General features: G+C 32.5%; 1 protein-coding gene across 4 annotated transcripts in view; it reads left to right on the top strand.

The window, feature by feature from the left end:
• The window catches only part of LOC132696403 (inactive dipeptidyl peptidase 10), an 81,890-nt gene that overhangs the window by 44,402 nt on the left and 24,114 nt on the right, over positions 1–13,374 (top strand). For 2 of the 4 annotated variants that reach the window (XM_060661214.1, XM_060661212.1), the window contains exons 4-8: positions 3,545–3,715; positions 3,883–4,023; positions 4,087–4,161; positions 6,331–6,383; positions 10,591–10,805. In XM_060661214.1, the coding sequence (XP_060517197.1) occupies positions 3,545–3,715; positions 3,883–4,023; positions 4,087–4,161; positions 6,331–6,383; positions 10,591–10,805 (655 nt within the window). Of the gene's footprint in view, positions 1–1,846; positions 2,063–2,314; positions 3,461–3,544; positions 3,716–3,882; positions 4,024–4,086; positions 4,162–6,330; positions 6,384–10,590; positions 10,806–13,374 lie in introns of those variants that run through there. The other 2 variants (XM_060661211.1, XM_060661215.1) reach the window with 2 other exon arrangements.

Genomic DNA, 13,374 nt, shown 5'->3' with positions numbered 1-13,374 from the left:
TTTCGCTTTACGCGTTGTTCTGCGGTTTGGTTGGTAAACAAAAATGCGCTATTTCAATTCGAGTTACTGCTTCCTGAGCCGTTTAAATGCGTCTGATGGAATATCGAGATCGGGAGTTCCATTAAAACTGCCGTCGAGCGTTTTGAATTTCATCGGGAAGAATATGCAATATAACGTGTGTGTCTTAATAAACGATATTTTAAGTTGATAGCAATATTGCAGATCTGGTAAAGCGACACTTCAGTAACACTCACTTTACGGCGCTGGATTAACATTTTTTTCTGCGACGCCGGATAACAGTTGTCGATAATCAATCCAAGTTAAACATTTTACACAATGCCATTGTTCTTGCTTAAGTAGGGCTGTGCTCATAGTGCTCTAGTTAATTCCACAATTTCCTTAGCAAATTGTAATTTATTGGACCACAAAATATTCTACAATTTTGCAATACCACAAACTTCTATTTGCATTTTGAATGTGTATTTTAATGAAGTTTTAAATCAAAGCAATACGGAGTAAACCGCGTCAGCCGCAAATTTTTTCTCCATCACGTCATTTTTTTTTATAGCGCTCTATACATTAAAAATATTATTTTATTAATATATATACCTATGACATCAATGTTTGTTCCATGTTAGGCATGATTTTTAAATGAAATGGTTTTTATTTACTTACATTTGATTTGGAAACACTGGATATAGATATCTCTCCAAAGCAACAGAGTTATAACCGACTTATGCGCAAACGCAAGCTATAACTTCTTTTGTGAAAAATACCAATACCACGCTTATTTTGATGTATAAATTTGGCGACCAACACAAGTCCTGGGCTCCTCATACTGTTTGTTCCGTTTGCGTTGAAGCATTAAGAAACTGGCAAAAAAGTAAGAAGAAATGCTTAAATTTTGATGTTCCTATGGTATGGCGGGAGCCTAGGAATCACAGTGATGATTGGTATTTCTGTTGGTGTCATGTTCAAGAATTCAACAGAAAAAATAAGAAACAAATTGTGTATCTCAACCTTGATTATGGTATTCGACCAGTTCCTTATAGACCGGATGTACCTATACCTACCGGCCCAAAAGAACTAGAAAACGCCATATCGACAGAGCACACTGCCTAGGTTGTAACGTGAGTTTGAAAGTGTATTTCTTGTTTTCATACTTGAACTATTTTCCTGGATACCAAGGCAGATGGAGCATAAGGATGATGGCGGACTACTGCTGGATGTTAAAACGGGATATGTCCTTAAAAACACAAAAGACTAAAGACGAAGATTTCACTCATGCACTCAAGTTCTTTTTCCACTTTTTTAACTAGGGTTCCACTCGTGTTTTTTTCTTTAATATTTGCAAAAAATACGTGATACAAATTAATGAATATAGAATTTTTGAAATCAGCCTACCAAAATTATATAAAATCAGTTTTCAAAATTAAAACATCTGTCTAATTTTGTAATCAATAATTATTATATGTGACGTAAAACAACATACCTTTATCTCCTTCATCCATATTGCAAAGGGAATAATTTATTAATCTCAGTTGTTATGTTTTAATACTTTTAAATGCCACAGCAAAAATTATTGACAAGCAAATATTTTTTTCGCTTGAACGTATATCTGTCAAAACAGTAGAGGTTAGATGATATATGTTCAACACTACTACTTTTGGGTGGAATATTTTCAAAATTAAATTTGGGGTTATTGCCATGTTTTTACCAAATCCGACCACTGTGCGCCGCCCGTGATCCGCCGTATGTAATTTAAACAAAATTAAACAGCCTCGGTGTAAATTTAAACTTAGGTGTAAAAGCGTTTTAGGTTTAAACCGACGTTGTTGAAGCGGATAGTATACGAAACTAGTCAATTAGAAACATGTCTCTTAAAATCAAAACAAGTGAACACGTGCGTGCCAACAGTGACAGTGAGTTTATAGAACTCATAGATCATAATGCCGATAGGAAAAGCTGTGAAATTGTTACGAGAAGCGCAGCATCATTCGGGAGAATGAAATTTTGTGGGCAATGTGGCGCTGTGCATCGGGGATTGTGCGGGAAGACGCACGTATGTTTTAAATGATCCTTTTTTAGTATTCTGTCGTATTAATATATCTTGACAACTTGCAGTATTGCTAATATATTTTGATGCACTAAAATACAAAAATATTCTTTGAAAAAGTGCATAAACCGACTATAATTTCAATAAATCAAGTCTTTATTTATTCAATTGACAAAAGTCTTGTTTAATAAATATAGTCATTATATTTCAAACAATATTGAATTACATTTTTAAATTTAATGAGAGATACTGAACTCAAAATAATAAGGGGCAATTCTCGAAATAATAAAAAAATACAAAAAAATCCCATTGAGTCATATTAAGTATTATTTTGAGAATTTTTGACAAATTAGGAACAAATTCTATAAAGTGGTAGTAAACTCTAAGAATAAACTTATGAATTACATCAAAATAAATAGTGCTTCATTGAAAATGAAATAATTTTTTTGGATAATATTTAAGACTTATCCGAGAAATATATCTTGTATATAATTCTTTGTCTTAAATTAAATTTTCAAAAATTCTTTTTTTAAATTTTTTAAATCAAAAAACAGCAGCAATATATATCTCATTTAGTTACTTTCCGCTGACTACAAAATCTAAAGCAAGTGTGCCCGTTAAAAACTTTTATTTTTTTCTTGAACATGCAACATAAAATAGTTAATGAAAGACATTACATACTGCAAAAAACTTGTAAAACTTGCAATACAACTAACCAAAGAGTCACTGTTAATTGAATATACTAATTACTGAATGAATAATTGTGCACTGACAATCACTAAATGAATACAAGAGAACAGAAACAACCTTTTTTACTACTCCACTCTGAGAGATGGAGGATTTTTGGAACTAAACAAATACTTATGGATGTGAAATGACCTCCAGCGTAAATCCGAACCTCTATCCGAACCAAAGACATTTTACCACAGAAGAAATCATGAGTGCTGGCAAATTGCAAATTGTTAAGTTCCTTCATTATCTGGATCTATAGCACAAAGAAATAAAGAAGAAGAGGAAAGAAATATCTTTGTCGGCAGTTAAGATAAAAACATTTATTATCAAACTTTCATATGAAGAATGAAGAGATAAGTATTCTCGTGAACTTAATTAGAAGTAAATTCTAAAAATAAATGTTCTAACCTTCAAATCTTTGTATGTCCCAGATGGTTACACCGAGTAAAACAGATGCGTTCCTGCAATGCTGCCAAGTCAATGCAATTTTTATGATTGATCCGCGTATTTATGAATGATCTGTTGGTAATCTCCTTATGGTCTAATGTCTTTGATTTGACCCTAGTTTGAACCTAATTTCAAATATTAAGGATTAGAAATCATTTATTCTCTAACGATTACGCAACTAATTTGAGAGTGTTTTCATCTCCACCGCTCACCTTTATACGTATGGTATAGTTGATAAAATTTTAATAATATAAATAATTAAGTAAGTAATTGAGGAAATTTTCTATACTTGATACAATTGTTACACAGGAGCTAGCATTGCACGAGGATGAAGGACATAATTGGTGGTCGATCATCTTTTCCTTACTAGTCATCGCTTTGGTTATTTCCGGCATAGTAGCTGCTATATTTCTAGTGGGTTATGTTGACGAACTTCTCTACTGGCACGGCGAGAGAATGAAGCTCGAGCAATTCCTTCAGGTATTAATATACTAATAGTAGTGATATTTGCTTTAAGAGTTTCAGTTTCCTTTATTTTAGACTCAATTTTTAATATCAGTTCTGCGAACATCCATTTTTGTATTCTTTATTTCGAATGCCATACATAGTAACTTAATAAATCGTACAATCTTTTATTTGGGTTCTAGGGTGAACTTACTCCTAGACGACTCCCTTCTACTTGGATATCCCCCACCCATTTTGTTTACCAAGCCGACGATGGTAGTTTAGTTGTATTGGACACGAACAAAAGTTTTACCGTTTCGATTTTAGTCACGAATCACACGTTGGTAAGTCTTTGGAAAGTCGAGCTAATTTTTTTAAGTGAAGCTAATTTTAGATATTAATTTCAGAGACAACTGAACGTCAAAGGTTACCAGTGTTCAAAAAATTTGAAATACGTTCTGTTTCAACATAACGTGCAATTGGTAAGTTAAGTTTTTGAGATTTAAGACCTACATAATTCAGAGGGCTTCCGGCTATAAGTTGCATTTGGTACTGCCAATTGTCAGATTTACGGCCAAGGCCAAGGCCACTTCAAACTTAAAAAGGGAATATTTTTACAAATTCTCAGAATTAGTAACGTTAATACGGTTGACCATTGCACAATTTAAGAGAAGGAATTAAAAAAATATTTCTCTCAACACGTGCACAGAATCACTTTAAGATGCAACTTTGTTACAAATGGTTGCGAGTCACTTTGAATTGTCACGAAAAAATTAATTGTTTTATTTGACAGGTAAAGTTGAGGTTAGGCCAATGCCACGCATGGGCTGCTGGATTTTTTCATCTGTTTTAAAAACTAAATGATTAAATAGGTATTTGACAAGGTGTATTGTATTGTTTTAATGGCCAAAATACCACCTTGAAAATTTCCTTCAATTGCCAAAATTAACTCAATCTATTCCAAGTAACAGAATTTTTTTAATCAAAAACCGGTAGATTGGAAGTGGTTCAGCAATTCCTTGGCCAGTAAGGTCCTTAATCCCTTAGATTCTTTTTTATGGGGAAGACCTAATTTATGCAGACATTATTGAAAATAGAGAACAACTGGTAGCTAGAATTATTACCTAGAAACCATTCGTGCTGATCCTGAGACTGTTAGCAGAGCTACAGCTCCAATTCTAAGAAGAGTTGGGCTATGTATACAACAAATGGGTGCATGTTTTGAACAACTAATTCAATAAAATAAAATTTAAATAAACAAAAAATAAAAAGGCTTCTTTTAAATGATGATTAAAATGCCAAATACTTGTAGCTCAGTCAGAATAGCTTTCGGGGTATCTGCTTGTTTAACATTTTTAATTTGAAATCACCCCAGCAACATACTCCCAAGCTATGGCAGTCATGTCGTGAGACATCCTGTATAATATGTTTTACCGAAGTTTCTGACATATTCGAATTTTTATGTCAAAGTGACCTTTGCATGTCTAAATACCCTATCGATTTGTCTGACTAAAAACCTTTGTTATATGTTTGACGTTGATTTCATGCCCTATATTTAAATTGAAAAATCGTTAAAAAACCTTTTTTTTTCAATAAACACTCCATTTGTATATATTTAGCATTAGGTTTAGAAAAAAGGATGCCTTTTTGAACATGCAACAGTAAACAAGGCGCCTCGCTCAAAATAATTCTTTCGTCTGTCCAAGACAATGTGAAAAAAATCATACATTTCATCAAAACGTTTAATGTCACTGGACGGTGTTTTTGTCATCAAATGCGTTCAAGAGGTGAAGATTTACGAGCCCATGGCATAATTAAACAACAACAGCACGGTAAATCTTTTAGAAAACACCATAAAGATATTCAGACAGTCTGCGTGACCGAAGGCAGTTTGTTATAACTACCATCAAGTCTGCTACAATACGTTTTTTTTTCTAAATTTTGCCAGTTTAACCTTTAGCTTTTCATAGCGTTATCTAAATAGATTCCGAGCGGCTTGAAATTTAATTGGCGGTTATACTCGCCACCCCCACCTGACTTGCAGGGCAGTTTTAATTCAGGTCAGGGCAAACTTTTGAACTACAGGGTTTTCATTTATATTTTGACACCCACCTACAGTTTATTAAAAACATTTTTAGAAAACTTGTACAATTTTTCTCTATTATCTCTTGAACATTCCAATAAAAACAAATGATCATCGTAAAGATAAGAAGAATAACAACTTCGATTTCAAAATATTTCCTCGGGATTTAGTGCAGCCGTTTTTGAAATAATTGAGCGATCATTTTTTTGAAGGTACGTTTAGAACATATAGAGATTTAAAAAAATCATACCATTTTTATCTATCTCCTTGAATATACTCTGTAGGTGGTTTTCAAAATATAAATGAAAACAATGTAAAAATTTCAATAAATATTTTTAGAAACATGAAAAATCAGTAAAATAGTCCATTTTTTATTGTGTACCCTATAGCTAGTGCAGCGAAACCTACAATTTGTTTTATTGTATTTAATTATGCCAGGTTCCTTGCTATAGGTAAGTCAAACTTGTAACAATTTTTAACAGGAAAAGCCCTATATTAAATAACTTATTGAAGAATTTTTCTCATTACTCAATCTAATAGCGAAAACTTAAAACACGTTTCTTTACAGGTTTTTCGACAATCCTACACGGCCCACTACACGATTTACGATGTGGATAAAGAGTAAGTAAAATTACGACTTTTTATCGTTTCAGTTTCATTTGAATGTTTTCCTATTTAAAATTTAAAAAAAGTAAAGTAAAGTAAAAGTAAAATTTTTAAAATGTCTCAAAAGTGCTAGAAGTATTAGGTTTTTTCATCAACGCATAAACGCAGTTTTTGTGTTTCAAATGTCTAAGTCACTTTATAGGTGACTTTTTATCTTGATACTCTTCCCAAATCCTACATATTTAAATTTTATTCCTAGTAAAGTACAGGGTTATTCATTATATTTTAACACCCACCTGCAGGATTAATTCTGAAAAATAGAAAAAAAAAGTTTGAAGATTTTTGGTTTATTATCTCACGAAAATGTCAGAAAAAACAAACGACGATCGCAAGCTGTAAAAATGACATCAACATCATTTGTTTTAAATGGAATGCATTATATATTATTAGCTTAAATCGTAGACCTTTTTTTCCTGATTTCAAAAACATAGTTCATTGATATTTCGTTTAGCCGATTTTGAGATATTTCAGTTTAAAAATAATTATCATTTGATTTCTTGACAAAGTTGTTTAAAAATGGTCAAGTCTGCCTTGATAGCAACCATGTTTGCAATTGTTTTAATAATGTTCTACTTTGACAACTAATCAAAACTGCACCGTAAGTTAAATAACTTATTATTTGGCGTTTTTCTTCTTCAGTATAATCCATTTGAAAAATCTAAGTTATTTAACTTACGCTGCAGATCTTTAGTTTTGATTAGTTGTCAAAAGTAAAACATTGTTAAAACAATTGCAAACATTGATAAGATAGGTGCTACCAAGGCAGACTAGATCATTTTTAAACATTATGGCTATTGTCCAGAAATCGAATGAGAATTATTTTTAAACTGAAATGTCCAAAAAACGAAAAAGATCTACGATTTAAGCTAATAATATATTTCGATCATCGTTTTCTGACATTTGCATAAGATAATAAATCAAAAATCTTCAAACTTTTTTTCTATCTTTGAAAATTAATCCTGTAGGTGGGTGTAAAAATATAATACAATACAATACAGTACAGTACAATATTTGGACCAGGAAGGATTCTTTCTTTTCGCAATGGCCATGACATAAGAAAAAGGAATATATAAATATCAACATACATAATTCAATAAGAAATTCAAAGAAAAATAAATTAAATTGGAATAAATAATAAATGGCTCGACTTGAACAGAAACTAATAAAATATACGAAGCAATTGAAAAAAAAAAAGCGCAATAGAAATTATTCTGAGTTAGAAATGATCAAGCTGAAGTGTTGCTGTTAGAGATTATCCATTATCAATTAATGGATAATTGTCATTAATAATCGGAGTAGGTGGGAGAAAATAAAAACAATCTGGAATCGTCACTTTAACGTCGTTTTAAATTTAATGACATTCGTCCTCGGGAATGCGAACATGAAACCCTTTTAATGGTTGTAGTCCTGATGGATAATTTAATTAAATTCGAAACTTGGACATCTATACAAAGGAATATAAAAAATCAGCTACCCAGTCCTGACTTCCGCGCGTTACCAATAATTAATTAAATATTTTAACTACCTGAAACCATTCTATTGCTGTAAGATAAAACTAAGCTGCTTTTGTGTCCTTATCAGTTCGACACATTTATGCTTCTTTAATTTGCGCTAAAATTCAGACTATTTTTCGTTTCATAAAACTAAAAATGTTTTAGTGCCTTGCCTGGGTAATATCCGTCCGCATGAAATTTTACGTTGTGCTGCCGGTTATTTTCACAAGAAATACGAGCATATAAAATGCCTCTTACTCAGTTACTGGGAAATATTGCAGTGCCGTTGAGCAGTGTTGTAGTGGCGAGTATTTATAAAGATTTGAAGAATGTAGAAAATTGCAAGTAAAGTAATTGCTTGAATTCAAGTGGCTTTTACTTGACGAAAATCCATTTAACACAATTAAATTAGAACAAAAAATGTTCAGATTTTCACAGTTATGTATTATTTTATGAAAGCTGTTTCGATAACATATTGTCTTTAAACCTGTTATCATAAATTTCCTTTCACGTTCAAAATCTATTTCCTAGCATTCCACCGACTGACGTTAAAAACATACTAGACAATATTCTTACTCAGAGAAAAGTCAACCCTATCATAAAACAAGATTTGTTAGATAGTTTATTAGTTATTTTAGACCAAAATTATTTTAAATTTGATGGTCAATCTTATATTGCTAAAGAAGGATTAATTATGGGACACCCACTTAGTCCACTACTTGTAGAAATTTTGATGTTTATGTTTTTGCTTGTTTCACTGGAACGAAAAGACAAAATTTACCATAGAGACGGAACTAAATAACTCTTTACATTTTGTGAACTTAACTATAACTAAATTAAAGAACAAATTAGATTTTTCCATTTAGTATAAACCCTCACACACTCATAATAACTCAAATTACCTTTTTGCAAAACTTCTGGATTCCTCCTGCGTCGAAATTGCTGAAACAGTTTCACCATCATTTACTTTGACTCACATCACTTGTTTTGGCCAATTTAACATTCAGACTACTGACATGAGCAAAGAGATATTTCATTATTAATTTTGCTATGGATTTTTTCAATATAGTTTGTTACAGTACAGCGTACATTTCTACAGAACCACGAGGTATCTTCAGAATCAGCCCTGTTGAAATTACCAGAAAAATTCCCCTAATTGCAAAAAAATCCTTTTGTTACCTAATATGACTATACTAATGATCAGCGTTTAGCACCATACGTTCACTACTAATCAGTAATTATCACTTATTTTATATGAAATTTCATGGTCAAAGTTTGGTTATTAGTACCAAGACTTACATTACCACAATGAAATCCTGGTTGCACATAAATGAATGTCAGTATGAAATGCGTGCTTAAATTTCAACAAACTATTTAGCATTATATTTTCATTTCTATGGTAAGTTGACAATATAAGTCCATATCTGATAAAATTGAGAGATTAGATTAGATAAGATTAGAGTTCAGTTTGATAAAGAACAAACCACAGCGAACCCAGCACTCAAAAGGTAAACATACATATTAAAGTTTAAAAGTTTGGTTTTCCACTTCATTGAAATATGTTATTTAAGATTATATCTCATCCAGTATACACAGTATTTAATTCGCAGTACTAGATATGTCCACAGGCACATGAGTTTTCTTGCACATTTGATTTAGCATTTAGAAGTAATAATTACATAAAAAACATACTAGATTGTATTCCTACAACTTCCTATTGATTAATTGTGTCTTCTAAACGCTAAACCGAATATAAGAGGCTCCCTATATGCAGGAAAACTCATTTACCTGTGGACTATGGATGTGATGGGACTATTAGAAAAGTTTCCTTTAAATATCAAATGACATATCTGAACCATTGATTGAACGGTGGATGCACCTTGGGACATACAACAACTCGAATGATCGCGTTAAGTTCAAATTTTATCATTCTTAGCATTTTTCGTGCTTTATGTGACTATATTAATTTATGGATCATTGCATTTCATTCTCGCCGCTTAGCAAATAACGCATGAAAATGTAAATAGTTTTCTTTGGTGAAGTGAGTGACCTACATTCCCGTCGCAAAACCGTATCAGACGACCTTCAAAATTAAATAGGACTACAATTCAGCGCAGGCGAAGAATAATCCCAAATTTAAATAACTTCCTCGTTATCTGTCACTTCCGTATGAATATTCATCGCAATGTTTACTTGGGAAGACTTTTAAGCTTTTATAAAACATATTAACCTAAGGGCCGGAATGCAGTGACAAGTGCACGCGAATAAGGTTCTGGTCATTAATAATAGAGATAAGTGGTGTTGGCCGAAAGCTCTGACTGGTCGACGATAATTTGTTACCAACTGATATTGCCATGGCCAACTAATTATTATTTTTTGCTGATTCTTAATTTTCCAATACTTAAAATTAGTTATAAACTACGTAATGCGTTAAGAATTAACTAAGTCACTAGTACTAGTGAAACTTTATTTGCAATTGGTTTTTGGCTTTGATTTACAATTGTCGTAATCGTGTATATTTTACTATATACTATCCCACTATTTGGCTTCTCGCCAAAGCCTTTGATAGGGTTAATGTGTTTGGAAAACAATTTTGATACAATTCTCAAATTGATAACAAAATAATAGTTGGATCTACAGATTTCGTGTAATAAACATTTCCGTTTCAGCCATCACATTCCAGTTCGGCTAGAAGCATCTCCGAAAGCGCAGCCTTTACAACTTCAGTACGTGAGTTGGCTGGGTGACACAACTTCTCTTCTTATCGTACATAGTAACGATATTTATTACCGAAATTCTCCAGAAGATGAAACGGACACCCGGCTTACTTTTACTGGACAACCAGATACGATTTACAATGGAATTCCGGACTGGTTATATCAAGGTTGGTAACGATTTGATTACATGTCTCTCAAATTTACGAACGTTATGAAACATTTTTTGGTTGGTATGCTTGACATCTTATACTGGTAGTCGCACTAGTAAAATTTGAAGAAGCATTGGAGTAAAATATTTTTATACCGGTTATACCGAAAGTCGATGACAACTTGTTTATTTTAAATTACAATTTATATTTTACCATTTTTTTAATTCCTCATATTTTATTCGGACCTTAAATGAACAAAAAATTTAATAAAGAAAGAAAATTGTCTTAAAAGTGGCTCACAGTATATCTAATATCTAATTTTATTCTTTGGTCCATAACTTAAAAGTGAATTTTTAAAAGAAACATCCACAGGCTTACTGTAATACCATTCGCAATCGTCTGGATTCTTCCTGCGGCGGTTGTTGATGAATTGAAATTGCTGACGTTTCGCCACTGATCCTGTAGGCTTCTTCAGAGGTTAACTGAAACTGGTTCACATTCTACTCTGCACATGCTTACATATTGTTCGACGGGGCGGAGCTAAAGGATGGACATGACTGATTTCAATATTGGTGAAAGACCTTAATCGCGGTTAAGATTGTTTGTTTATGGATAAAACTAAAATTTTTGCATATAATCAATTCTTCTACTAACGAGAATTTATAGAAATATATAAACAACCAAACAATCTTAACTGCGACTCAGGTCTTTACCTTTTGCCAATATGGGAATCAGTCATCCGAGACAACGTTCAAGCCTCTCCTTTAGCTCCACCCCCTTCAAACAATATATAACCAGGTACAGAGTAGAATGCGGCAGTTTCAGTTAAGATTTGAAGAAGCCAACAGGATGATTGGCGAAACATCAGCAAGTTCAATTGATCAACAACCGACGCAGGAAGAATCCATAAGATTTGTAAATAGTTATAACATAACTGAAATCTAATCACTGGACATTTCTGTTCCACATTAGTCCCACTGTTAGAAATATCGATAGATTCTTGTTAGATTTAGACTGAATCTGGCGGCAAAGGTGATTTTCAATTTTATTCAAAATATTTGTTTTTTCTTTCTAATTTCACATCTAGCGTTCTAAAATAACGGAAGCGAATGAAAGTTTGGTATATAAAAAAGCAATATATAATGAGAGTTTCAAAAATATTTCGTGCATCTTTTAAAATTAATTGATTGATATTTGTTTTACCTTGTGAATTAATCGTAAAGTTACTCCTGCTAAAAGTTTGCGCTATGAGGCATATAAAAGAAGACTGTTTTTTATACACTAATTTTTCAGTCTATTAATATATTGCGGGAGCTTTAGGTAGTCATCCTGAGTTCCTATTAGTTTGTAAGTTTTGTGCAAGTCTATCCTGCGAGAATATAATTTTAGCGTCCCGCTTGCGATATATACATTCTCTCAGTCTTGGAGGTTATCTATTACTGCTACGCAGAAAAAATATTATTTATATATTGTATTATTATTTACTATGTTCGGCTATATTATATATTATTAGAAATATTCCCCCTGAGATATAGATACACATTTGTTTTAATTCCGTTTAAATAAAAGATCTAAAATTAATCATAGTCGATGGACTGGAAGTGAAGGTCGCCCTGTAATTGAGCTTTTTAAGCTATCGTCAGGGGACTGGCCGCTAGGCTAGGCTAAGTATACACCTTAACGTATATACTAGTGGATACCATGGGTGATATTATCGGAAAAACGAAAATCGGAATTCGAAATTAATTCAGTTTTACACTTGATAACGGACTGTGACACATGGGTATGAAACGTTATATACGTAAGTAAAATAATGATAAAATAATAATCTAAAATCTTTCACATAGGACTGGCACTTTACTTATGTCAAAAACTGTCGCGATAGAGCAGAAATTTAACTTTATCTTCATAGCTACGACTTTGTAATTAGATGTTTGTATGCTAGTAGTCTTTTCTTTGCCGCGCTGCAAATGCATTTTGCGGATCCCTGCCGCTGTAAACTTCCTCGGTTTCAAGTTTAGCCAGACATTTACGCAAACGTAAGCGTGAATGCAGCCAAAAGTAGTTTCCACGTAGTCAAACATCGGTCTTGTTTCGACCCTTTGTCTCGCGAAGTCAAAGTTAATGAAGTGCATAAACTCGAATTTGACGCCGCAGATGTACCATGTCAAAACATTTGCCTACAATGGGGCAGCGATAACAACTAAGACGTGTTTCTCGTGTTGGCTAGCGTGTTGTGCGATTTATAGTAAATTTTGTTGTGAACGAAATCCGGTTGTTTCAAGTTATAAATGTGGACGCACCGTTAATCCATTTTGTCCCAGTGGTGCGTTAATGCACCAACTAATCTATGATTTTTTTTGTCACATCCAGGAAATATTTTTGCATGTCCATTTAGAAATTTTATTATTATCAGTACTAAAGGACATAAAACCGTAGAAATCGCTAATTTATGTGTAAAGGAAGGATCTTATATATTACTTCAAAAGTTAACAAAAGCTGTACATAAATTTTCACGTTTTCAAGTAAATCCAAAATAGTAAAAAAACATATTTTGGATTTGTATTGCCATCTTTGTTAAGTCTAT

This window comes from Cylas formicarius, unplaced genomic scaffold (genome assembly GCF_029955315.1).
Source record: "Cylas formicarius isolate icCylForm1 unplaced genomic scaffold, icCylForm1.1 PGA_scaffold_1__22_contigs__length_36826433, whole genome shotgun sequence".
NCBI classification, from domain to species: Eukaryota; Metazoa; Arthropoda; class Insecta; order Coleoptera; family Brentidae; genus Cylas; species Cylas formicarius.
This window is presented reverse-complemented; position numbering and strand designations above follow the sequence as displayed.